The following is a 25,311-nucleotide window of genomic DNA, read 5'->3' as shown; positions in this document are numbered from 1 at the left end:
TTTTTTAAATGTGATTGTTGGTACATTTTACCAGTTTTTACCATTTTTGTTTTACCACTTTCAAAACAAAAATTAAAATAGGAAAAATATGCAATATGAAAATAATTGAAGACAAAATGTGTTTTACTGAGAAAAAACAAGATTTGGTTTTTAAAAAGCCTTTTTCCAAAAGGTACATCTGGAAAAAGGGGGGTCGTCTTATAATCAGGGTTGTCTTATATTCGGGCCAATACGGTAGTTTCGCTTTCACAATGAAACACACAGAACACAAACACACAGCGTCTTCACGACATGGCGGCGGCGGCAACAACAATACTACAGCCAGAATAAAAGTTATGCCTTCTTTCTTTTGCGTGAACATTTGGGCGGCGTTATGCAAATCTTCCCACATAGTGACGTAGACATGTGGGGGCGTGTTAGAGCGAGCCGTTTTAGGTAGGCATGGTTGACTCTTAAATTTTATAAAGAATATCTCTTTGGATTTGAGACTTTAGTCTTTGCAACTTTACAGACCTTATTTATGCACCAAGAGCTTGTAACACTCCAAAGAGAAAGAAAAAATTAAACTCTTTAAAATGTCTTCACCTCACAGAATCTATCACGTTATGTTAAAGGCAGGGTAGGTGATTTAGTTCAAAAACATTTTTTGTTATGCTGGTTGAGAGTCTCTTCACATCCTGTTAGCAATCACTAAGTTAAGTGCTCTAAATGTATTTATGAGTATTTATATCATCTGTGGAAGGTGTAGGAACAAAAATTGTTCGTCCAATCATATCCCTCGGTCCAAGGATTATGGTAGGCTGTCCTACCTGCCTGTCAATGTATGTATTCGCATGCCTCCACGCACCCAGTTCACACTGCCCTTAAGTATAGTAAATCACGTTAATGATTTTTAATGCTAATGACGCTGTTGTGAATGTTTGCTTGTGCATTTCTATGCAATTAATAGCATGTTTAGTTGCTCAGAAAAATAACTGCATGCTTCTCTGCATTATTTGCGCTATTCATGCCTATAGCAGAAACAGTGTGAGGTGAGTTAAACACCAAGGTATTATGCTTAAGGGTTTAGGTTAGCTGTGCACTTTAGCAAACATAGCTAATTAAACGTGTACTAACCTTTGTTGTAGTACTGGTACACTGTGACAGTAGAAGGCTGAAGGAGTCCCACTTTAAATTTTTGATGCAGTCTGAATGAGATCACGTCTGTCTGAGTACTGGACACCTGTCCGGGACATTCAGACAAAGTCAAATATTCAATGGTGCCTTAATATACATCCTGTATAAGCTATAACATTGGTTGTTAGGTTACCTTAAACAGGTGAATTATGAGGGATCCTCTGTCGCTCAGGTTGTCCACCACTTGGAAGTTGTTGATGTAGCGATCCACCGAATTTGTGAGCTAGAAAATCACACTAGACATTATCACTTCTATAACAAGATGCCTTGCTTCATACTATTTATGTAGGCAGCTGCCTACATAGTAAGCCTCCTAACTGTCAAGGTGACAGATTTGAAGCACTCTTTATAGTCAGCAATTCTGTGCACCACACAAATAGACTTGACTCTCAGATGATTTCAATAGAGTTAGATGTTAGCATGTTGCTAAGCTAAAAGTGCAATACACAACATAAAAATACAAAGCACAAAAAATGTTGGGTAGAAAAGTCCACAGGTAATGAAACACGAAACATGCATTATAATATTTATGATCAACATTATAATCAACTTTTTTCTCAATTTACACCATCTTGGAAGTAGCTTGTCGCAATGCATTATGGAAATTCTCCATGACAGATACATGCAATGCTGCTTAATCTGGCCAAAATTAAACCTAAAATTAGATGTTTGGAGTGGACCTGTATGCCTTAAAATGCTGTCCAGGTAGGCTACAAAACAGTTAGCTACAGAATTAGCTGCTACCACTAATGTAGTGCCACAATATGTCATGAGATTGGTCTTACCAACTCTAAATCGGCGTTTTCAGGCTCAAAGCCGGTGGGCAGGCTGATGTCCAGAATTGCCATCCTTACTTGGCGTCCCTCTAGAGCCCTTGGGGGTGCAAAGCAGTGAATTATGGGTACCGAACCAGTTTATTAAATTAAAATTTATAGATTAAAAATCTACCTATAACTGCTTACTTCACGTTGATACTAAGTCTGTATGACTTTTCTACATCCGGTGGGGGTTTTTCTAAATGAATCAAAGAGTGATACTGTAAAATTACATGTACATGTCCCAATACATAAAGTTTCTACTGTATAGAGTAAGGATTTTACCGTAGCATTTTTACAGTCTTTTACTGTTTAAACACATAAAACAGAGTTGAGAACGCACCATTAGTCTCAGCGATGGAGACGTCCAGCTGAAAGCCGTTACATGTGCTGTTCTCATACACATCAGGAAGCTGGTGGTACACTGTCACTACCTGGGATTCATAAAATGCGACAGAGAAAGTTTTGTAACTAAATTACATCTTGATTTTATATTCTAATTCAATACTTTGATGTAGATGTGGGCATGTAGCACCTCCAAAACTCCCTTGCCCTTCCCAGAAGCCTCCACTCTGAATTTCTGGTCAAGAGGCACCTGGAAGAGATAATAATATTGAGTTACTGTATTTCACTCCAAACTTCCTTTCTTTTAATCTAGCATTATTATACTGCCAAATGCCAAAAGTGCATTTCTGTAATGCAACAATACATCCATGTAAAATCAGCATGAATCTCTCAGCTCACATGTTCCTTCGTTCTTGCTTTACAACATTAAATACATAAATAGTACACCAGTTATGTTTTGTTTTTCATTGTTTTGAAAAAGGCAGTTGCTAACAAGTGGCTAAGTTAGACTAAAGAGGTTTTCTGGACATTAAACGGTGTTTATAATCACACTTTTGCAAACTATTCTAACTCAAACTTTCAGGAAATTGTTTTACAGTAAAGGGGACATTGAATGCAAAATTAACTTTTACATGGTGTTTGCATTTAAATGTGTCTTAGCAGTGTGTGGACACAACCACCCTACAATGATAAAAAATCCATTCACTACTTTTTTTAATCCCCAAAACACCTAAACACAGTCTCAATAATCAAGCCGTTCTGATTTCCTGAGCAGTGTGACATCATATTGCTCAGGCCCCGCCCACGACCTCTGACAGACTGTACCGTATTAGCATATTTCTGCCCACAGCCAGTTGCACACTGTCCTCCATTTTCTCTGCGCTTGAGCAGTTGCAGCGACAACAATGTCTCCTAAGCAATGCAGGTGTTTTGTAGTTGGACGTAAAAGTGAACATAAGAGTCTTCATTTTCTCCCAACATCAAAGCCACTGAGGACGCAGTGGATTCGTTTTGTTTTTGAGGGAAATGCGCCACCGAATACACCTACATTTGTTTATGTCTAAAAAAATATTTGACTCCAGACTGCTTTCTGAACGAGGGACAATTTGGATCAAGGATGGATCAATACCCATTGTTCATGATCCAGCTGCAACTCCAGAAGAAGTAAGTCTCACACTTTATATTTTTAATGATTATTTGCAAATCGTCGTTCCTCTTCCACGGAAGAGAGGGGCAGGGTGAACAGAGTTCATTAGCATTTAAAGAGACATGCACCGAAACGGGTCACTGTGAAAAGAGCTATTTTTGACAAGGTAAAAAGGGTGTTGTTTTACATGACTAGGGATGTAACGATTAGCTGTGAGCAGTTTGAAAATCGATTCAAATATGTCACGATTCAAATCGGTTGAGATGCCAAATAAATCGCGATACAATTGGAGTAGGATTTTATATGAATGTATCTCTGAGGGGAACTGACTATCTTTAAAAGGTTTACGTGGTATTACGTGATCTTGCCTCTCAATGATGCATATAAAAGTAGTGTTCATAAGCGCAGCTCTGCTTTGTTTACAGCGGCAACCCAGCCACTGAGGACGCAGTGGATTCGTTTTGTTTTTGAGAGAAATGCGCCACCGAATACACCTACATTTGTTTATGTCTAAAAAAAATATTTGACTCCAGACTGCTTTCTGAACGAGGGACAATTTGGACAAAAAACTTGAACAAAAAACTTTCTGAACGAGGGACAAAAAAAACACTGTATCATTGCTGTTCATAAATGCCACCTGCTGTCAGAGAGTGAATATGCGTCTCATTCAGCTCGTCTGCTGTTTCGTTCAGATATGTTTTATTTATAGTTTCACAAAACTAAAGTCAGACCATTCTGTTTTTGCTTCAAATTCGGAAATCATACAGTCTAATTTAGATTAAAAACTGCACATGCTGCATGCTCATTTTGTAAAAAAAAATCGTGAGAAAATCGAATTGTGAAATCAAAACCGTGAATTTAATCGAATCGTGAGTTGAGTGAATCGTTACATCCCTATACATGACCACTAAGGAATTTTAACTAAAGTATGTTGCAGACATTTCGTGAAGAGTGAAGACCCTAAAGAATCATACCAACTAAATAAAGACTGAAAGAGTTGCTGAAGATTAATGTTGGTGACATTGATGTTGTGATCATGGAGTCACTTTTTACGTCTGGCGACTGTACTTAGATTTCACAAGTCATAAAAGCTGTGTTCATTTGTAAAGGTTATCATGATGTGACAAAAAGTGTAAGAATCAAAGAGCCATTTTCTTCCATAATTCAAAAGTCAAAGAGAAGCAGAGAGATGTGACTTCTGGTCTACAAAGAATCACTGCAGCTCTCTATTCATCTTCACTCTTAACCAATACGTTTTCATGTAGCATTTGTCAGTCGTGGAAGCCTATTCTGATTGGTTGACACACACTATCTGACCCAGATAATTCCATAAAAGAGCTCTGTATATTTAAGAACAAATGTCCAGTTTCATGAAAGAGTGAAGGAAATTCGGACTCATATATTACATGACAGTAATTTTGCATCACAATAATGCATTTTTAACATTTGGCAGTATATTGCCATATTTGTCTACAAAAGAAAGTTTTGAAAGACTGGAGATCACACCCGTGAAGATCGGGCCACATATGCCACTTTTGGATTGAAGGTCCAGCGTACGTCACTGCGACCGGGAACACTGAGCTGCACCAACAGATTGAGGTCATGAGGAGGAGGCCTCTTCACCAGGTACTCAGACAGGGCCTGTAGCACCACCATAGTGGACTGATGGGGGAAAAACAGCCATTATATGAATACAAATGTACCTCAAATACAAGAATAAGACAATTAGCAAAGGTTTTCTTGTGTTTCTTACCTGTGTAGAGCCGTATCCTCCCCCAATGCCACGCTTCTCGTTAAGCCATCGAAAGGGGGCGGCTGCCTCTTCCATGTGGCCACCTTTGATCAGCGCTAACAACGCATAGCCAGTAGCTTCCAGCGTGAAGAAATAATTACTAGAGTCAGGCCAGTGGGTACGATCTGTTGATAGAAAATAAAGATTAGAAAAACAAGAGCACATGCAGCAAGATGTTTTTTTGTTTTCAAAGGCTAAGTACCAGGCGAGGCTAAATTTAGTAACATGCTCTTCATGCAGCCGTGGTTGGATACTGCTAAAGCGTAGCATGTTATAGCTGCTGTGTATGGCCTCGTCAGTCGGGGGAAATGCCCTCTTAGATACAGCGCTGCTCTTCTAGACTTGTCCTGCAATAAAAGTAGAAACAATTTACAATTAGCACCACTGAACATGTAAAAACATATATGTTATTAAATTTCAGTTTTCTGGTGGGCCCGGAAGTATGACATGAATCAGTGTTGTACCTTTGACTTTTGACTGATTGAAGTTTTTTTTTATTAAAAAACTTTTTTTTTTTTCTTTTTTGAATTAAAAACAGTGGGGAAAAAACTGGGGAATATACTTCAGGAACTCAAGGTGCTGAATAAGTTTCTGCTCTTCCTATTTCTGTTTTCTGATTGGTGGAGGTCCCTTCAAGATTTTGGGGAGTGTACATTTAATGGGAAACATTTTCTTTGTGAAAAAAAAAACATGTCCAAATATTCCTAACGTCAACATATTTTATTTTTTGGAGTGTCTATTTACATAAAAAAAAAAATTTTTTAAGAGCTTTATTTTCCCAATGAGGTGGCATCCATTCAACAATTTGAATTAAAACTATAATTTACACTCAATACGTTATTATGGTCACGATCTGCTACTGTGTTGGAGCGAGGAAACGCGGAGACGTGGGAGAATTTCACAATGAACAGACTTTATTGAGACAGGACACAGGGGCAGTCCAAGGGCGTGACAATACCTCCCCATCCCGGAAGGCGCATCCATGCGCCTCATAACATCCAACGGGGAGGGGGGGGGGGGGGGGCTGGGGGCGCCTCAGTAGGCCTCCAGAGCGGTACCCGTTCTGGGACCCATGGCGGATCAGGCAGTTCAGGGAGCCATGGCGGAGTGGGTAGATCAAGGGGCCATGGCAGAGCAGGTAGACTATGGGAGCCATGGCGGAGCCCTCTCTGGGCTGGACGTGGGAACAAGAGCACTCTCTGGACTTAGCTTGGGGACAGGAGACCTCTCTGGGCTGGACTTGGGAACAGGAGCCCTCTCTGGGCTGGACGTGGAAACAGGAGCCCTCTCTGGGCTTAACTTGGGAACAGGAGCCTTCTCGGGGCTGGACGTGTGAACAGGAGCCCTCTCTGTGCTTAACTTGGATATAGGAGCCCCCTCTGGGCTGGGCGTGGGAACAGGAGCCCTCTCTGGGCTTAACTTGGGAATAGAGTCTTTTTCTGGGCTTGACTTGGGAACTGGAGACCTCTCTGGGCTAAACACATGGGAACAGGACCCCTCACTGGGCTGGACTTGGGAACAGGAACCCTTTCTGGGCTGGACGTGTGAACAGGAGCCCTCTCTGGGCTGGGCATAGGTGCAGGAGCCCTCTCTGTGCTTAACTTGGGAATAGGAGCCCCCTCTGGGCTGGACGTGGGAACAGGAGCCCTCTCTGGGCTGGGCATAGGTGCAGGAGCCCTCTCTGGGCTTAACTTGGGAACAGAGTCCTTTTCTGGGCTTGACTTGGGAACTGGAGCCCTCTCTGTGCTAAACTCAGGAGCTGGAGCCCACACTGGAGCGGACTCAGGGGTTGGAGCCAACACTGGAGCAGACTCAGGGGCTGGAGCCCACAGTCTCTTCCTCCACATTCTCCTCTTTTCGGCAGAGGTGAAGGAGAATACTGCTGTCATCCTAGGGCTTGGAAGTGAATCGGCCAGCGGGCCTGACATTGGAATGGCCAACGGACCTGACAATGCAATGACCGGCAGGCTTGACGCTGAGCTGGTTCTGGATCGGGGCCGGACGCTCACCAGACACCAGAGGATACCTGCTCAGTCCAGTGGTGTCTGGGAGGTCCACGGGGCGATGGTAATTGGCCCCGATCCAGAACAACGAATTAAGCATGGCGTCATCCAACGCCGTCATCACAGCGAGCCCACAGAATTCCCGGGTGAATTCTACAAATGGGAGATCCTTGCGGGCTAGGGCAGCAAATCTCGCGGCGGTTTCCATGATCACACAGGTTCGGTTTGGTGTTCTGTCACGATCTGCTACTGTGTTGGAGCGAGGAGACGCGGAGACGTGGGAGAATTTCACGATGAACAGACTTTATTGAACTACAAGGAAGGAACACACACATAGCACGGGGAATTGGAATTTAACACCGAACGCAGAACACAGGAAAACACAGGGCTTAAGAAACAGGAAATCAACAAGGTAATTATTAAGTCACACCTGAACCAAATGGAAACAATCAAACACGGGAGAAACTGGGTCACAGGGAGAACATGGGGAGCAAAACACAAGGCAGGAGCACAGGGGCAGTCCAAGGGCGTGGCAATTATTGCATACAATTATTTAATAATTTACTACAATACTGAGGTGCAGATAATTGCCACTATTTGCAATAAGTAGTATAAATAGCAGAAAATCCTGCTATTTTAACTTGGTGTAAATAGCATCTATTTCTGTTTGCACTTAATAGCTTCTATTGGTATTTAGACAGTCCAAATAGCTGCTGCCTTTAATTTTTGTACCATATTACTTTATTTTAACGTAAATTTCTATTCATGCAATAAAATATGACATTGTTTATTTCATTTATTGGAAATTAACTTGCAATTATTTAATTCAGCTATTTTCCTAATTTAACTTGGATTAATTATTTAATTTAGATATCAACCAAATTATTTAATTTAGCTGTTGTTCTAATTATTTAATTTAGCTTTTTCCGCAGTTATTACATTTAGGATTTGTCCCAATTAGGGCTGTGAATCTTTGGGTAGACAGCAATTCGATTAGATTCACGATTCATAGGTTTTCGATTTGATTAAAGAAAGATTTTTGCAAATTCAGAACGATTCAATCCGATTCGATTCACAATTAAATTCAATTTGATTCGATTAACGATTCTACATTCTTTAAGTGCATTCCCAGGATTATTTAAATGCTTCCCTAAATTCTTTAAATGCTTAGTCAGGGAGCAAATTACACAGCAGCCTTTATGGTTACAGAACCATAGATTAGAGAAAAAAAACACTTTTGTCCATTGTTAGATGCTAGTTTAATGATGCTATGGCATATTTAGAAATTTATATAAGCCAAGATTTTAACGAGCTTTAAAAGTATTATGTATAGGCTAACATTTTGTCACACCAGGGGCGTAGCCATCATTTCAGAAGTGACAGAAATGTCAAATACAATAATTGTATTTATGTATGTATTATTATTTTATTTTATTTTTTTTTTACAAGGAATTATTTTCTTCTCTCTTACTTTGAATTTGCTATAATAAATCAAATACACTTCTGGACAATAATCAATCATTTGTAATCTATAATTTTTTCCTAATGGCAATTTTATGATTGTTTTATATACTACAAACAATTATTTCAATTTTCTGCACAGAATAAGGTAGAAAATATACTTTGTAGTTTCTGTACTGTAATAAATGATATGTCAATTAGCACTGCATCATTCATACATTTTATTTATTTATTGTGTTTATTGTCTTAACGTTTCAGTTCATTCTGCTTTTTATTCAGCTTTGCTGCAGCCATAAATGTCTTTGTTCATATTAGGCATTTCCTGGGACGTCTTAAGTTCTTTGAGCGCGAGATCACTTCTCTTTCAGATTAGTGCGAAAACTTCTTTATCTCATTTTCATAAAATAAAATGGTTGGAGCCAACACTGGAGCAGACTCAGGGGCTGGAGCCCACAGTCTCTTCCTCCACATTCTCCTCTTTTGGGCAGAGGTGAAGGAGAATACTGCTGTCATCCTAGGGCTTGGAAGTGAATCGGCCAGCGGGCCTGACATTGGAATGGCCAACGGACCTGACAATGCAATGACCGGCAGGCTTGACGCTGAGCTGGTTCTGGATCGGGGCCGGACGCTCACCAGACACCAGAGGATACCTGCTCAGTCCAGTGGTGTCTGGGAGGTCCACGGGGCGATGGTAATTGGCCCCGATCCAGAACAACGAATTAAGCATGGCGTCATCCAACGCCGTCATCACAGCGAGCCCACAGAATTCCCGGGTGAATTCTACAAATGGGAGATCCTTGCGGGCTAGGGCAGCAAATCTTGCGGCGGTTTCCATGATCACACAGGGAATGGGAAAAGAAAAACTTTCAAAAACGGGGAGAAGGGGCGCCGCTTACTGTTCGGTTTGGTGTTCTGTCACGATCTGCTACGGTGTTGGAGCGAGGAGACGCGGAGACGTGGGAGAATTTCACGATGAACAGACTTTATTGAACTACAAGGAAGGAACACACACATAGCACGGGGAATTGGAATTTAACACTGAACGCAGAACACAGGAAAACACAGGGCTTAAGAAACAGGAAATCAACAAGGTAATTACTAAGACACACCTGAACCAAATGGAAACAATCAAACACGGGAGAAACTGGGTCACAGGGAGAACATGGGGAGCAAAACACAAGGCAGGAGCACAGGGGCAGTCCAAGGGCGTGGCAATTATTGCATACAATTATTTAATAATTTACTACAATACTGAGGTGCAGATAATTGCCACTATTTGCAATAAGTAGTATAAATAGCAGAAAATCCTGCAATTTTAACGGTGTAAATAGCATCTATTTCTGTTTGCACTTAATAGCTTCTATTGGTATTTAGACAGTCCAAATAGCTGCTGCCTTTAATTTTTGTACCATATTACTTTATTTTAACGTAAAATTTCTATTCATGCAATAAAATATGACATTGTTTATTTCATTTATTGGAAATTAACTTGCAATTATTTAATTCAGCTATTTTCCTAATTTAACTTGGATTAATTATTTAATTTAGATATCAACCAAATTATTTAATTTAGCTGTTGTTCTAATTATTTAATGCTTTTTCCGCAGTTATTACATTTAGGATTTGTCCCAATTAGGGCTGTGAATCTTTGGGTAGACAGCAATTCGATTAGATTCACGATTCATAGGTTTTCGATTTGATTAAAGAAAGGTTTTTGCAAATTCAGAACGATTCAATCCGATTCGATTCACAATTAAATTCAATTTGATTCGATTAACGATTCTACATTCTTTAAGTGCATTCCCAGGATTATTTAAATGTTTCCCTAAATTCTTTAAATGCTTAGTCAGGGAGCAAATTACACAGCAGCCTTTATGGTTACAGAACCATAGATTAGAGAAAAAAACACTTTTGTCCATTGTTAGATGCTAGTTTAATGATGCTATGGCATGACATGGCATATTTAGAAATTTATATAAGCCAAGATTTTAACGAGCTTTAAAAGTATTATGTATAGGCTAACATTTTGTCACACCAGGGGCGTAGCCATCATTTCAGAAGTGACAGAAATGTCAAATACAATAATTGTATTTATGTATGTATTGTTATTTTATTTTTTATTTTTTTACAAGGAATTATTTTCTTCTCTCTTACTTTGAATTTGCTATAATAAATCAAATACACTTCTGGACAATAATCAATCATTTATAATCTATATTTTTTTCCTAATGGCAATTTTATGATTGTTTTATATACTACAAACAATTATTAAAATTTTCTGCACAGAATAAGGTAGAAAATATACTTTGTAGTTTCTGTACTGTAATAAATGATATGTCAATTAGCACTGCATCATTCATACATTTTATTTATTTATTGTGTTTATTGTCTTAACGTTTCAGTTCATTCTGCTTTTTATTCAGCTTTGCTGCAGCCATAAATGTCTTTGTTCATATTAGGCATTTCCTGGGACGTCTTAATACGTTCGGTTTAACAACATTGTTAAAACACATTTCTCATTCAATGGAACTGTGCGTGTGCTTTAGACATTTACATTTTTGGTCCGTCGTCCATGAAATAAATGCGCAGCCTTCGACTGTACAGGTAATGTCGTCGATATGACCGAGAGCCATTGAAAAACTACAGAAAAGTAAAACTACTTCACTTTAGCATTACTGGCCACGAGTACTAAGGAGAGATCACACATCAGCTGCTCAAAAAATGTGTCAGTGAGACGAACTGAGCGCGAGCGCAATCCCGTGACAGTCACTGCAGGCGGCAAATAGTGGAGCGCGTGAAGGAGAGATGCGAGGCACGAACACTGTAAAAGGTCTCCATTATTCGTGCTTGTAGTAATTTAATGTGTATATACTTTGAAAGCATTGAATCGCTATAGAAATCGCGATTCATTCGATGCATTGTCAGGGTTTGTAATCGATGCATTGAGAAAACGAGAGAATCGTTATACCCCTAGTCCCAATTTTTTATTTTAGCTATTTTTTCATTATTTAATTTAGCTTCTGTCCATATTTATTAAATTTAGTTTTCTAATTATTTAATTTAGCTATTGTCCAGATTATTTAATGTAGCTACTGTTTAATTCACAGGTTTTTTAGCAGTGTAGTAGGGAAGTTACCTGTATGTTGAGGCCTGGCTCTTGGCAGGTAACAGCATTTTGTGCCTCTGCCAAAGCAATTATCACGAATGCGGTCAGAGACACTCTGGATTCAGAACCGCGGAGGCCTCCCTGTATCACAACACAACATACATAAGACACGTGTAAATACTATACCCTTTCATTGATTGTTATGTAACTACTCCAATTAATGCAATCACAGTCATGAACTCTCACCATCATACTGGTGTCGTAGACAGGATTGTCCTCCTGAAAGGATCCATCAGGATGCTGTTTATTCTTGAGCAGGTACACCAGAGGGCCACACAGATGCTTCTCATTGATGCTAATAAATGATTTTGCCATGGAGAAAACCTTCACCACATATGCAGTGATCCTGAGATGGACAGAACATAAAACAGATGAACTCTACAGGGAAATGTATACTTTTAAATTAAATGTTCCCTCCTGGTGGAATGACCTGCCCAACTCAATCCGAGCAGCTGAGTCCTTAGCCATCTTCAAGAATTGGCTAAAATCACATCTCTTCCATATTTATTTGACCCTCTAACTCTAGCACTCTCTATACTAATTCTATTCTTTAAAAAAACACTTTTCCCTTTTAGACTTGCACTCTATTCATTTTCTTTTCTTTAAAAAAAAACACTTGCTTTCTAATCTTTTTGTATTCTATCTGTTTTCTTTTCATTTATTATACAATTAACAAAAGCAAAAAAGACATCTAACACTAGCTTGCTCTATTCTTTTTCTATTCTCCGTTTTCTTTTTATTTATTATATTATTTAAAAAAAACCTTGCTACGTGTACTGCGTTAAGCTAACTGAGACTTGTTATAGCACATGTATATCATTGCTCTTTTGTTGATTTTGATTGCTTCCATTGTCCTCATTTGTAAGTCACTTTGGATAAAAGCATCTGCTAAATGACTAAATGTAAATGTAAGTGTAAATGTTCAAGGTGAAGCTGTAATCAGTGATGTAACGGCATTAATACCATGTGCTGGTGCCTTCTTTGGCGTAGGGAGGGTACGAGTCATCCTTTTTCCGGTAATTAAGTTGATTTTCATACCCTGAGTATGAAAAAAGTTAAAAGACCATTTATTTTGTCAATATCTAAAGTAGTGGTGATGTTCATCCCTATTTGAGTCTCATTGCACCTGTCTGGATGTATTTGATGGCCTCTTGTCTGCGATCTATTCCCACAGCGTCCCAGTTTCCACTGCGGTCCAGGTAATGGGCGGCAATGAGGGGCAGAGTGATTCTGGCCAGGTTCTGCTCCACACACCCGCCGGGCATCCGGATCAACGCTGCCAGAGAGTCCTCCTTAATAGAGTTATCAATGCTGTCTGCCAGCAAATCACCTGAAGAAATGACATTTAAAAAACAAACTGGGAAACTCTTGACAGTCGACATATTAACATGACAATCAAATATCCATAATGTAATTGAGGGATAATACTCAATTACTATGATGTTATGAATATGGCTTAATAAAATGTCAAACCTCTGACACTGACAAATGTCTCCGGCAGAGATTTTGGCACAACGGCGTCCAACTGCATCTTCTCCACTTCTATCTGCTGTCTACCAGCTAAGATAAGAAAACAACAACAAATATATAAACAAATATATATAACAAAATAAATATAAAAATTCCCCAGTGTTGGCTTGTTTTAAGAGGTCTCTAAGGACTTAACCTTTTAAATATGCAAATTTTAGTTGGTTTTCAATTTATATTTGTATTATTGTACTGTATTTTATGTTTTATTATAAGATTCTTTGTACTGTTGTGCTTTTGAGTTTGAGAAAAGTACTTTATAAATTAAATGCATTATTATTATTATTATTATGATTACTACTATAACATAATACAAATGATAACACATAGCATTTTATGCATAAGTTTTATATGCATGTGTTTTTAAATGCATAAAAGTTTTATTTAATGTATAGTTTTCATGCATCAAGCCCCATATGAGATGTGTAAAACTCTGAAAAAAGTGTGAAATGTAATATCGCAAAGATAATTATATTTCATTATATATAATTTTCATGCATAAAGACCCATTTATATTGTGTAAAATTGTTACAAATTGAAAAAAGCATAAAGTGTTATATTACAAAGGCAAGACCAAGACCTTGATTCTTAAATTGCCATTACATTAATCACAATTAAAGTAAAATTTACAGCAAGTCTTACCGCTGTCTCCTTTCTCAGAGGGGTTCAGCACAAAGCTCCTCACTTTAATTGTCTGGATGCCTTCGACCTAAAACACAAGATTTATCGTCATATAACATTACCACACAGTTATTGCACGAACTTAATTTAAAAAAACACACAACATGCACCAAGCAACATATCTAATATAATATATTTTCAATATTATGCGTGAGGCTTGAGAGAGAGCAGGTTTTAGGAGCTCACTTACTACCACACGCAGATTCTTCCTCACTGCATCCTGCCCCATGAAGGAGGCTGCGACGGCTGTGACCTGTAGAGGGAGCTCTCCTGTTTTAAGAGGGATGATGGTGTAGGAAATCAGCTTGGAGGAGCCGGCCGGTACCGAAACCTGCTGTCTGTGCTGTCCACTAAATGCTACGCTGCACATGTCCTCTGTCTTCTCCAGAATCACCATGACCTGCAAACACAGTGTTTAGGTCAGGACATGAATAAACTAAAGCAACGTTGTTTCGCTTTGGCGCTTATGGGGAAACTCCTGTTTACTCTGTTATTAAAGCCTGATTTGTTCACTTTTGTGTAGCTACACAAACCAGTTGCACTCTAACCCACCAGAAGGTGAGGAGCCAATATCTCTATAATAAGTCGACTCAGAGCACCATTTTATGATTCGCCGGTGTGCTTAACACATGAGGATTAACGCCCCTCGTCAGCTGTGAGCGGCTTGATATCCTTTGGACCTTCTGAGGAGGAGATCGCTGCTGACACATTCTGGCAAAGGCTGTGGAGGATCTCGGCCTCGCTTGGTCAGCTCCGGAAGAGCCTGCCCATAGCCTCCTTGACGAGTGGTACCTGAAGGGATGCCATCAACAATCGTCTTCGTTCCTGCTCGGTCTGTGTTAATCCCTCTAATTCTACCGCTCTCACCACTGTTGACAGCGCTGAAGAGAGAGGTCATAGCAAGCTCCTCCCTCTGGAAATGGCGATAGCTGCTCATCTGTGCCCTCCATCGGCCCTGGGGTTGAAAGCCCATGCAGCGCATCCATCTAAGCCCTGCAGGACTACATCAGCTGGTGCCACCTGTGAGAGTGCCACCTTTGGCTAAATTTAACAGAGATCAGGGATGCTAACGAGGTCAGCCTCGTTTGTTCTGACCAACCTCTTATTTCTACTCTTTCCACTTTTAAACTTCCGAGCACAGAGGAAGTAGTCAATTGTATTCACAAATCTAAATCTACTACTCGTCGCTTGGATCCTATTCCAACGTACTTGGTGTAGCAAATTAGCTCATAAGGGAAATGTATATAAATAATTACAATTAATTATGATTAATAACATTTATTTATATCAGCTGCCAGTAGTAACTGTAGCAGAATTAAATTGCCATCAGCTAACCTGAGCATATGTGATAGGAAGGTCAAAGAAAGGTTTGTCTGTGAATGAGAGTCCATTTATATGGCATTGTGTGTCTTTCCTATGGGTAAAAGATAGTGAGAGTTGCTCTGCCCGCATTCCTTTGGGCAATAAAACCAGTGTTATCAGCATTGGTTGCCATGGAACCAGAGGCCTGTTCTGCCTTTTTGAGGCGTTAGCCGAATTTCGGAGGAAGGGTCCATAGACCCTCATAATTGGCTTGTTGATTGAGGGGTGTTACAGAGTATTTGTTAAATATAACAAAAATTGTGTGTCTGATTGGTCTAGACGCTACATTGGTTAAAGACTGTTTACCTTCTCTCTTCGTCCAAACGTCCATTTCCCGATAACATTTGAGCACTGTTGAGCAGATTCTTAAACACAACTGATTAGCCATAGTTGGCTACAATGATCATCGCTTCACACTCTTCACAAGCACTCACACAGAAGCACATAGGAGCGTTTGAAAGCCGTGCCTATCAGCGGGGATCCGTCTATATCCGTCTCTCAGATATATTAGGGATCCACTGATAGACGCGGCTTTCAAACGCTCCTATGTGCTTCAGTTTACATCTAGCTGGATAGTGGATGCTATAGCCTTGGCTTATGCCTCAACAGGCTTGCAGTGGTTGGTGAGATTCTATTGGTGAGATTTGTGTGGCCGCTGGCTTTCTACATAAGTGTTAAAACAACGCAACGGGAGAGACCGTTCGATAAGGAACACTCTGGTTAAAAATGTAACCTTGCTTCCCTGAGACAAGGGAACGAATGTTTCATAAGTTGCTGTGCTTTAAGGCTGCACGCTAATGAGTGACTGTCACTTCAGTCGAAAGATTCTGATGAAATGGCGCTCTGAGACAACTTATATAGCAGTCGGGTCCTCCCCTTCTGGTGGGTTTGTGCAGCTACACAAACGTGAACAAATAAAGCTTCAGTAACTGAGTAAACAGTAGTTTCCTCATAAGCATCAAAGCGACACAACGCTCGTTCCTTTATCTCAGGGAACCAAGGTTACGTGAGTAACCAGAGCGTTTTGTGATAGTGTGAAACTGACCTCCAGTTTTGAGTTCCTGTAGTTGTGGACCACAGCTTTGATTTCCACATGTTCATTTCTGGACACTGAGTGAGGTAGCCGCAGATCTATGAAAAACGGCTTCCACGCCCGGACGTTATACGGTTCAGCTACACAGAAACCTGAAAAGAAAACAGAAAAGTTTAGTTTTTGTTCCTGATTTTTTGCTAGTTCTCATGTTTTAGACAGCTAATTAAATCTACTAAAATTATATAGCCAAATGCAATACTTTATTTATTTTATTTATTTTTGTCTATGTTGTTTTTAATATTTGTAATAAGCACTTTTTAAACACTAGTGACTATTAATAAAAAATATTATAAGCCATATGCAGAAATGCTTGACATATAGCATTAAAAGATAATTAATAGAATATTTGTAATTCATATGCAGATATACTTCACATGCAGCATTAAAAGCTAAATAAATATTATTAAAAATATGTAATTCATTAAACACAGCATTAAAAGCTAAAAAATTTAATTATATTAATTTGTAATTCATATGCAGAAATGCTTGATACTTGGCAGTAAAAGCTAAATAAATAAAAAAATATTCACAACTCATATCTTTTGATTGTAATTATTTATTTATCATTGTGACAGAAATAAAATCATTTAAAATTGATTTTGCATATCAGTTATTGGACACTTAAACATAAAAATGATCTGTTTCGTTTGTAAAACCAATTTTGGCTGTATTCTTTTCTTAACTGTCGTACAGCAGCAAATGTGCTTTATTGTTGGCTGAACTAGAAAAAGAGTTTGGATTCTTCTACAAAGAAGCTCTGTCAGATGGACAAAAGGACAGAGCTGTTTGTTTACCTGTCTGAGGTGAAGCACTGACGGCTAGAAACCCCCACTGAGTGATGCTGTCAGGAAGAACAGTGTTTACTGGAAATACAGCCAACCTGGAATTAAAGCATGGAGAGACACTTGCATCACTGAACATGATAAAAGTGAGACATCTATACTGAGTCAAAGGTCAAACGCCTACCCATCAGACTTGGTGACATTGGGTAATCTAATGTCAGTCCACAGCCACGACTCGAAGAACTTGCTGCGCACGTAAATGTCCTCTAAGTCAGCTAAATCATCTTCATCGAACTCTTCCACCTCCTCTTCTTCTTCTTTCATCTTGTCAGCATGACTGTTCTCACGTACTGCAATCTCAGGTGTGTGGATGCGCTCAAAATGGGTCGAAGGTTCGCTGACAATAGTTTTTGAAGGATAGTGATAAACATAACGCCGGTAAGAAAGTAGCTTGGTGGTGGTGTGTACAGGGGTGGTGGTTGGTGGAGGGGTGGTTGTCGGGGGTCTGGTAACGACAGCGAGCTCCTCCCCTCTGTACTCCGCACAACAGCGAAGGAAAGCCAACACACAGCTCCAGTCCTCGGTGATGTAGAGGGAGCGACGGTAGCAGGAATACGGCATGGAAATCTCCCTCATGCCGTCCACACAACATCTCTGCAGGAACTCGTCAGAATACGCCTTCTCTGAGAGAAAAGAACGTGTTTAGGATGACTTAGCATATTAGCTTACATTTCACTAGAGCTTTTGTTAACACTTTCATATCACCGTTTCTCTAACAAACTGTAACATACCAAACTTTTAAAGGATTTCTTATGTAATAATGACAGAGACTTACCAAGTTGCTCTCTAAGCTGCAGTTTGGCAGGAGAACGTCTTCTTCTAGATCTACTGGAACAATCTATTCCAAACAAACCAAAGAAAATGCACTCTTGAAATTGAAGGTTTTCACGCATTGATGGTTCCACGAAGAACCTTTAACATCCATAAAATCTTTCCAAAGCACAAAACGTTCTTTATAGTTGAAAAAGGTTCTTCGAATTTTTTAAATGTTCTTCACACTAAGAAATAAATGGATCTTTTAGGAATGGATCTGTTCGTTGAAAGGTTCTTTGGGAAACCAAAAATGGCTCTTCTATGGGAGTTGACTGGATTGGTAAAATGAGGCCTTTTGAACTAGACTGAGTGCAAGATTACAGTCACAATCGCAATGAAGAGGATGAACATTTCGTCCCAGCAATCAACTAGTTGGAAACCAAGAACGGCGAATGGAATGTGGATGTTGTAGGTCAAGTTCACCCTCAAGAACATCTCCCAGGCTGACCTTTGCCCCTGGGTCTCCTTTCACTTCAAATGTAATGCTGCTGCCTGGTGAGTACGAATTGAGTTTTTCTTCCTCCACTGGACCTATACTGAGCTAATACAAATCATAAATACAGATTTCACCTTAATGCATCCTTGTTGAATAAAAATATTATAATTTATTTTAATCTGCATGGTAACATTTAGAAACTTTATTTCTTCTCTTTACATTTTTGTAATTCTCTTTTTTAAACCCTCTGAATTTGTCTTATCAAAAACATGTAAAATAATTGGGCAAAAGACTAATGTACATGTGTTTTTAACAAAATTCAAATTGGCTGCTATATAATAAGGCCAAGATTAGACTCTCATGGTAGGAGAAGAAGAAGAATTTGAATAATAATTCTGTTTTTGGCCCCCAAATGTACCATAAAGCTCTAGAATGTGCATCTTTCCTGTTAATAATTGGTCAAGGTCGTAGCATGAACTCACCGAACCAACACACCGGTCCTCCACATCCACAAACACAGAGTCTGCCACCACGTCTGGACTATGCTGCCATGGCAAAATGTAGAAGGCCACAAAGCGAAACGCAGGTAGCATTTCTGAGGTAATCAGCAGAGGAATGTTTATGACGACCAGGTCTTTGACATTTATCCTAGCAGCGTGGATTATGTTTCCTTTACTTAACACCTACAGAAACAATCATCAGTGTATTTAATACAGAGATTCCAGTCATTCTCATAATATCCCAAAATGCCCCCAGAGACAAACTCACAGCATACGTCAGCTGCTCCACAAGTTTTCTTCGTTCTGGTGGGCTAGATTTGATGTGAGCTTGGATGTTGAGTGTGCTGCCCACCACCACTGGACTGTTGCCCACTGAGATGTGCAGGTAGTTCCTGTAGCCGATAAAAGAGACATATGACTCCACACGCATCTCTTGAACAGCCTGCTGTTCTGGTTTCAGTGAAGGATCTGCTGTCTCCACCTATATAAGCATACATACAGTATATTCAACTGACAGGTATAACACAACTTTGTATTGTTTCTTTATGTGTTTCTGTGAGTGACTTACTTTCAGTATCGTTGAGCTGTACTTCACAGGCAAGTTGATGGAGACTTTGATGGTCCCGCTGTGTACGGTGATTGGGTTTTCAAGAAAGCTGATTTTAACAGGAGTATTATGGGCTGGAGATCCATCGTGGTCACTCACAGTAACCTAAAAAACGAAACATATTCACAAAAAGAATAATGCTAACATCAGGGGCCAGTTGCATAAAGTTAGCCTCTATGTTAAGACAGTGACTTAAGAACTAGTCTGACAAACTAGTAGTTAGCCATGGGGTAATCAGTCTTATTTTTTGGATTCAAGACTAATCTACATTTTTATGTAACTGAATTAAAAAATATATGACTGGTCTTAAATAAAAAAAATAGCTGACTAACTTTTAAGACTAGTCTTAACCTTTTATGCAACCGGCCCCAGGTACTAATATCAACAATGCAATCATGACATCGAATTAGATTATTGGTTGGATAGTTTACCCAAAAATGATCATTGTGTCATTTACTGTATATTCTATTAATTTACTCTCTCTATATATAGTACTGTGAAAAAGTCTTATGCCACTAGTATTTTCACCAACAAAAAATGGTTTAAAGTCAGTTATTTATATCTTTTGCTGTATTGTGTTAGTAGGAAATATCAGTTTACATTTCCAAACATTGATTTTGCCATTAATTGTAATAATCCAGAGTGATTTTTTTCTTGCACAAGGAGTCTGACAACAGCCAGTGCGCCACACAGAGATCTGATCTCATCATCATCCAGTCTGTCTGGAATGACATGAAGAAACAGAACAAACTGAGACTAGGGCTGGACGAAATTACCAAAATTTATATCACGATAAATCTCTTAATTTCGGGCAATACGATATAATTCCGATATCAATATGAACAATATTTTTACAAAAGCCTTGGAAAAACTGCCAAGAACGCCCACAATGGATGTCTGTACCCAGGTCTGGACTGGTGAAAGATTATGTGTATCTTTAGTCAGATGCATTTACATTATGACTGTGCCCTATGCAATCAACAGGAACTGTCTTGTAAAGGTGTGAACCAAATGGTCCATACATTTAGAATAACAAAAGAACAGTACTCCTCAGGAACTTCTTGTAGAGAACAGGATCTCCAGCGGGAGGTCCTAACAGTATCTTTTGTTTGTGTAGCCCTTTTGTCTTTAAGTATAAAGTTCTGTCTCACAGACAGAACTCTGGGAGAAGCTAGGAGTCTTACAAGGGTTAAGATATTTTGAAGACCGACAAGCTAACATCACTGTTAAAGCCCTGCTACACTGCTACCTTCAATAAATTCTTCTCCCAACAAGAACTCTGGTCAAGCTTACTTATTTTATGTATTAGAGAAATCTAATGCATTGGCGAGCCACCCAAACCACTGCTCAGCCAAATACAGCAAAATCTAACACTGGGGTTAAAATTCTGCCGTGGAAAAATCCAGCCCATCCAGTCCACGAGTTCCCCTGTGAATGTTTTGCTGGGTTATAGGGCCTTCAATTGGAGTAAATAAATGAATAAATAAAACAGGACAGAAACAAACAATGACAGATATTACTGAATTCACAGCAAATGCAACAAACTTAATAATGCATTTTTGTCACATAGAAATGCACTTGACAGTAAAGCATTGATTTTGAGCTAGAATGCAGGAAATTTATTGCTAATAAATTCTGTGATAATTTCCTCGCCCTCATGTCATTCCAAACCTGTATGACTTAAAGTCCGCATGAAATCAAAATTGTCTTTATTTATTTTACTAGCGCAAATGGCAAGTCTTGATGTGAACAATTAATCAGTGCAAGATAGATAATCCGCTGAAAAAAAAAAATTTGTCTTGTTAATTTTTTTATCATAATCCGAACATTTGCTTCCACTCTGGAATGGCATTCCTTCTCTGATGACGTCAGTTTGACGGCTTGGGCAGAATATGCTTAAACACACCCCTTCAACTGTTAGTGGAACACAAAAGATATTTTGTAGAATGTTACCAAACCATTTTGGTCACCCTTGATTTCTACTGTATGGACAAAAATTTCTGTGTTCCACAGAATGACATTATGTAACTAAACATCTAAACTAAACTAAACATGTAAAGAGAAAGAAGTCCTTGCTTAGAATACAGAGTTTAACTGACTAGTAGGCCTATTAGTAAGATTGTGGTCACAAGTAAAACCATGGTCCTCATTACCATGGTTATATGGTTTTAAAAATAAATAATAGTAAACTATGAAATTTGTAATAAAAAACGAATTATGTAGAAACAGAAAATAAAGAGTGAGCAATAACAAAAACATATGTTTCTGAAGGTGGGCTTAGTGAGAATGCAAATTGATGTTGGCACCAATAGCCTCGTGGTTAGTGTGTCAACATACAGCGCAACTGCGCTCACGGCGACCTGAGTTCAAGTCCCGTCTCAAGGTCCTTTCCCAATCCTGCTCCCTCTCTCCTCCCAATGCTTTCCTGTCGTTGCTCTCTACTGTCTTAACAAGCTTAAAAATGTATAAACTGTAATTATGAAACAAAGTGACATATTTGTACTAGACAAGTGTGAAATTACTGTGGATGAAAAATTATATTCTGAGCACCATGTAGATTTACACAAACTGAGAAAGTCAAAAAGTGATACGTTGTGCCCTGCTCTCCCCTACTGAATGAACGAATTAATGAATGAAAACCATTGTGTGGCATCAGAAGACATGGAATATAGAGCAAAAGTCATTTGGACCACTTTTAGACATTTCTGTTGAATGAAATGCTCCGGTTACTAACGTAACCTCGGTTCCCTGAGATAAGGGAACGAGCGTTGCGTGAGAAATAAAACAGGACAGAAACAAACAATGACAGATATTACTGAATTCACAGCAAATGCAACAAACTTAATAATGCATTTTTGTCACATAGAAATGCACTTGACAGTAAAGCATTGATTTTGCTAATAAATTCTGTGATAATTTCCTCGCCCTCATGTCATTCCAAACCTGTATGACTTAAAGTCCGCATGAAATCAAAATTGTCTTTATTTATTTTACTAGCGCAAATGGCAAGTCTTGATGTGAACAATTAATCAGTGCAAGATAGATAATCCGCTGAAAAAAAAAATTTGTCTTGTTAATTTTTTTATCATAATCCGAACATTTGCTTCCACTCTGGAATGGCATTCCTTCTCTGATGACGTCAGTTTGACGGCTTGGGCAGAATATGCTTAAACACACCCCTTCAACTGTTAGTGGAACACAAAAGATATTTTGTAGAATGTTACCAAACCATTTTGGTCACCCTTGATTTCTACTGTATGGACAAAAAATTCTGTGTTCCACAGAATGACATTATGTAACTAAACATCTAAACTAAACTAAACATGTAAAGAGAAAGAAGTCCTTGCTTAGAATACAGAGTTTAACTGACTAGTAGGCCTATTAGTAAGATTGTGGTCACAAGAAGTAAAACCATGGTCCTCATTACCATGGTTATATGGTTTTAAAAATAAATAATAGTAAACTATGAAATTTGTAATAAAAAACGAATTATGTAGAAACAGAAAATAAAGAGTGAGCAATAACAAAAACATATGTTTCTGAAGGTGGGCTTAGTGAGAATGCAAATTGATGTCGGCACCAATAGCCTCGTGGTTAGTGTGTCAACATACAGCGCAACTGCGCTCACGGCGACCTGAGTTCAAGTCCCGTCTCAAGGTCCTTTCCCAATCCTGCTCCCTCTCTCCTCCCAGTGCTTTCCTGTCGTTGCTCTCTACTGTCTTAACAAGCTTAAAAATGTATAAACTGTAATTATGAAACAAAGTGACATATTTGTACTAGACAAGTGTGAAATTACTGTGGATGAAAAATTATATTCTGAGCACCATGTGGATTTACACAAACTGAGAAAGTCAAAAAGTGATACGTTGTGCCCTGCTCTCCCCTGCTGAATGAACGAATTAATGAATGAAAACCATTGTGTGGCATCAGAAGACATGGAATATAGAGCAAAAGTCATTTGGACCACTTTTAGACATTTCTGTTGAATGAAATGCTCCGGTTACTAACGTAACCTCGGTTCCCTGAGATAAGGGAACGAGCGTTGCGTGAGACGCTAAGGGGAAAAGTCCTGTTTTACTCTGTACTGAAGTCTGATTTGTTCACGTTTGTGTAGCTGCACAAACCAATAGTGCTTTAGCCCGTCAAAAAGGACAGACCCAACCCTTATACAAGTTGGCTCAGAGCGCCATTCATCAGATCATGCGACTGAAGCGACAGTCATCGATTTGTGTGCAGCTTATAGCGTGGCAAGTGACACAACGGTCTCTCCAGTTGCGTGAGACGCTAAGGGGAACACATCCAATCACGCCGCGCTATGAGTCGATACAGGACATCCTGCTCTGCGAGCCCAGTCTCGGCGCACTAATAAGGACCACTGAGAACATGAGCACATTATGCCCCAAGCTAGTAGCTGAGAAGCACTAATATAACCAGCTTCGCCCAAGGGGGAAGAGTGGTACATTAAACTAAAAGAACTCGCACCTGTAAAGCAGGAACATCTAAGTTATAGAATCTGGCAAATGTGGATGGCGATGACCAGCCGGCGGTCGCACAGATCTCACCAATAGAAATTCCGCTGGACCATGCCCAGGAGGAGGCCATCCCTCTTGTGGAATGGGCCCTCACACCTATAGGGCACTGCAAGCCTTCTGAGGCATAAGCCAAGGCTATCGCATCAACGATCCAGCGAGAAATTCGCTGCCTTGTGGCCAGCAGTCCTTTATGGCGGCCTCCAAAGCAAACAAAAACTGCTCTGACTGTCTAAACAGGCTAGTGTGCTCTAGGTATACTCTCAGAGCCCTTACTGGGCAGAGCATGTTCAGACCCTGCTCACCATCTGTAACGGGAAGCGCCAATAGGGAGATCACCTGAGCTCTGAACGGAGTTGAGAGCACTTTAGGAACATAACCATGTCTTGGCTTTAGAATGACTTTACAGTCATTAGTCCCAAACTTAAGACATGAGGCGCTGATTGACAGAGCTTGCAAGTCACCCACTTCGCTTAACTGACGCCAAGGCAAGGAGGAGGGCCGTTTAAAGCAATAAGAGCCACAAATCAGCCGAACTGAGCGGCTTGAAGGGGGGCCCTCTTAGGGCTCGCAGGACTAGTCCCAAGATGGCACAGTCTGAGGGCAAGGAGGATTCAGCCTCCGTGCACCCTTCAAGAACTTAACGATCAGGTCGTTTCTGCCGTTCGATTGGCCAGCTTCGAGAGAATGGTTCGCTGCGATAGCTGCCACATACACTTTGAGTGTGAAGGGGGCGCGCCCCTTATCCATTGCAAAAAGATTAGCACATGGGACACGTCACATGATATCGGGTCCAAACTTCATGCAGAACACCAGTTAAGGAAGACCGACCATTTTAGGCTGTAAAGTCGTCTTGTAGAGGGCACCCTTGCCTCCAAAATGGTATTGCTTACTCTCGCTGGGAGCTGTTTAAGCTCCTGTCAAGGCAACATACATGAAGGCTCCACAGCTCCGGCTGGAGATGCCAAATTATGCCTTTCGCATGCGAGAGAAGGTTCCTCCTCAGCGGAATGGGC

The 25,311-nt window shown here is 39.7% G+C and overlaps 1 protein-coding gene across 1 annotated transcript in view; it reads right to left on the bottom strand.

The window, feature by feature from the left end:
• The window catches only part of LOC107565182 (complement C3-like), a 40,808-nt gene that overhangs the window by 7,260 nt on the left and 8,237 nt on the right, over positions 1–25,311 (bottom strand). Inside the window, exons 13-36 of the mRNA XM_016250403.1 lie at positions 19,728–19,871; positions 19,428–19,640; positions 19,142–19,342; positions 18,647–18,764; positions 18,186–18,278; positions 17,535–18,033; positions 17,363–17,448; positions 16,521–16,660; positions 14,304–14,513; positions 14,075–14,141; positions 13,379–13,465; positions 13,032–13,235; positions 12,869–12,944; positions 12,092–12,251; positions 11,876–11,986; positions 5,478–5,622; positions 5,237–5,400; positions 4,990–5,145; positions 2,527–2,586; positions 2,335–2,425; positions 2,139–2,190; positions 1,962–2,049; positions 1,310–1,399; positions 1,117–1,222 (exon numbers count right to left, since the gene is read on the bottom strand). Of these exons, the coding sequence (XP_016105889.1) occupies positions 1,117–1,222; positions 1,310–1,399; positions 1,962–2,049; positions 2,139–2,190; positions 2,335–2,425; positions 2,527–2,586; positions 4,990–5,145; positions 5,237–5,400; positions 5,478–5,622; positions 11,876–11,986; positions 12,092–12,251; positions 12,869–12,944; positions 13,032–13,235; positions 13,379–13,465; positions 14,075–14,141; positions 14,304–14,513; positions 16,521–16,660; positions 17,363–17,448; positions 17,535–18,033; positions 18,186–18,278; positions 18,647–18,764; positions 19,142–19,342; positions 19,428–19,640; positions 19,728–19,871 (3,361 nt within the window). The remainder of the gene's footprint in view (positions 1–1,116; positions 1,223–1,309; positions 1,400–1,961; positions 2,050–2,138; positions 2,191–2,334; positions 2,426–2,526; positions 2,587–4,989; positions 5,146–5,236; positions 5,401–5,477; positions 5,623–11,875; positions 11,987–12,091; positions 12,252–12,868; positions 12,945–13,031; positions 13,236–13,378; positions 13,466–14,074; positions 14,142–14,303; positions 14,514–16,520; positions 16,661–17,362; positions 17,449–17,534; positions 18,034–18,185; positions 18,279–18,646; positions 18,765–19,141; positions 19,343–19,427; positions 19,641–19,727; positions 19,872–25,311) is intronic.

The sequence above is a fragment of the Sinocyclocheilus grahami genome, unplaced genomic scaffold (genome assembly GCF_001515645.1).
Source record: "Sinocyclocheilus grahami isolate Dianchi unplaced genomic scaffold, SAMN03320097.WGS_v1.1 scaffold986.1, whole genome shotgun sequence".
Lineage (NCBI taxonomy): Eukaryota > Metazoa > Chordata > Actinopteri > Cypriniformes > Cyprinidae > Sinocyclocheilus > Sinocyclocheilus grahami.
The sequence above is the reverse complement of the archived record's forward strand: the minus strand, read 5'-3'. Positions and strand labels throughout refer to the sequence as shown.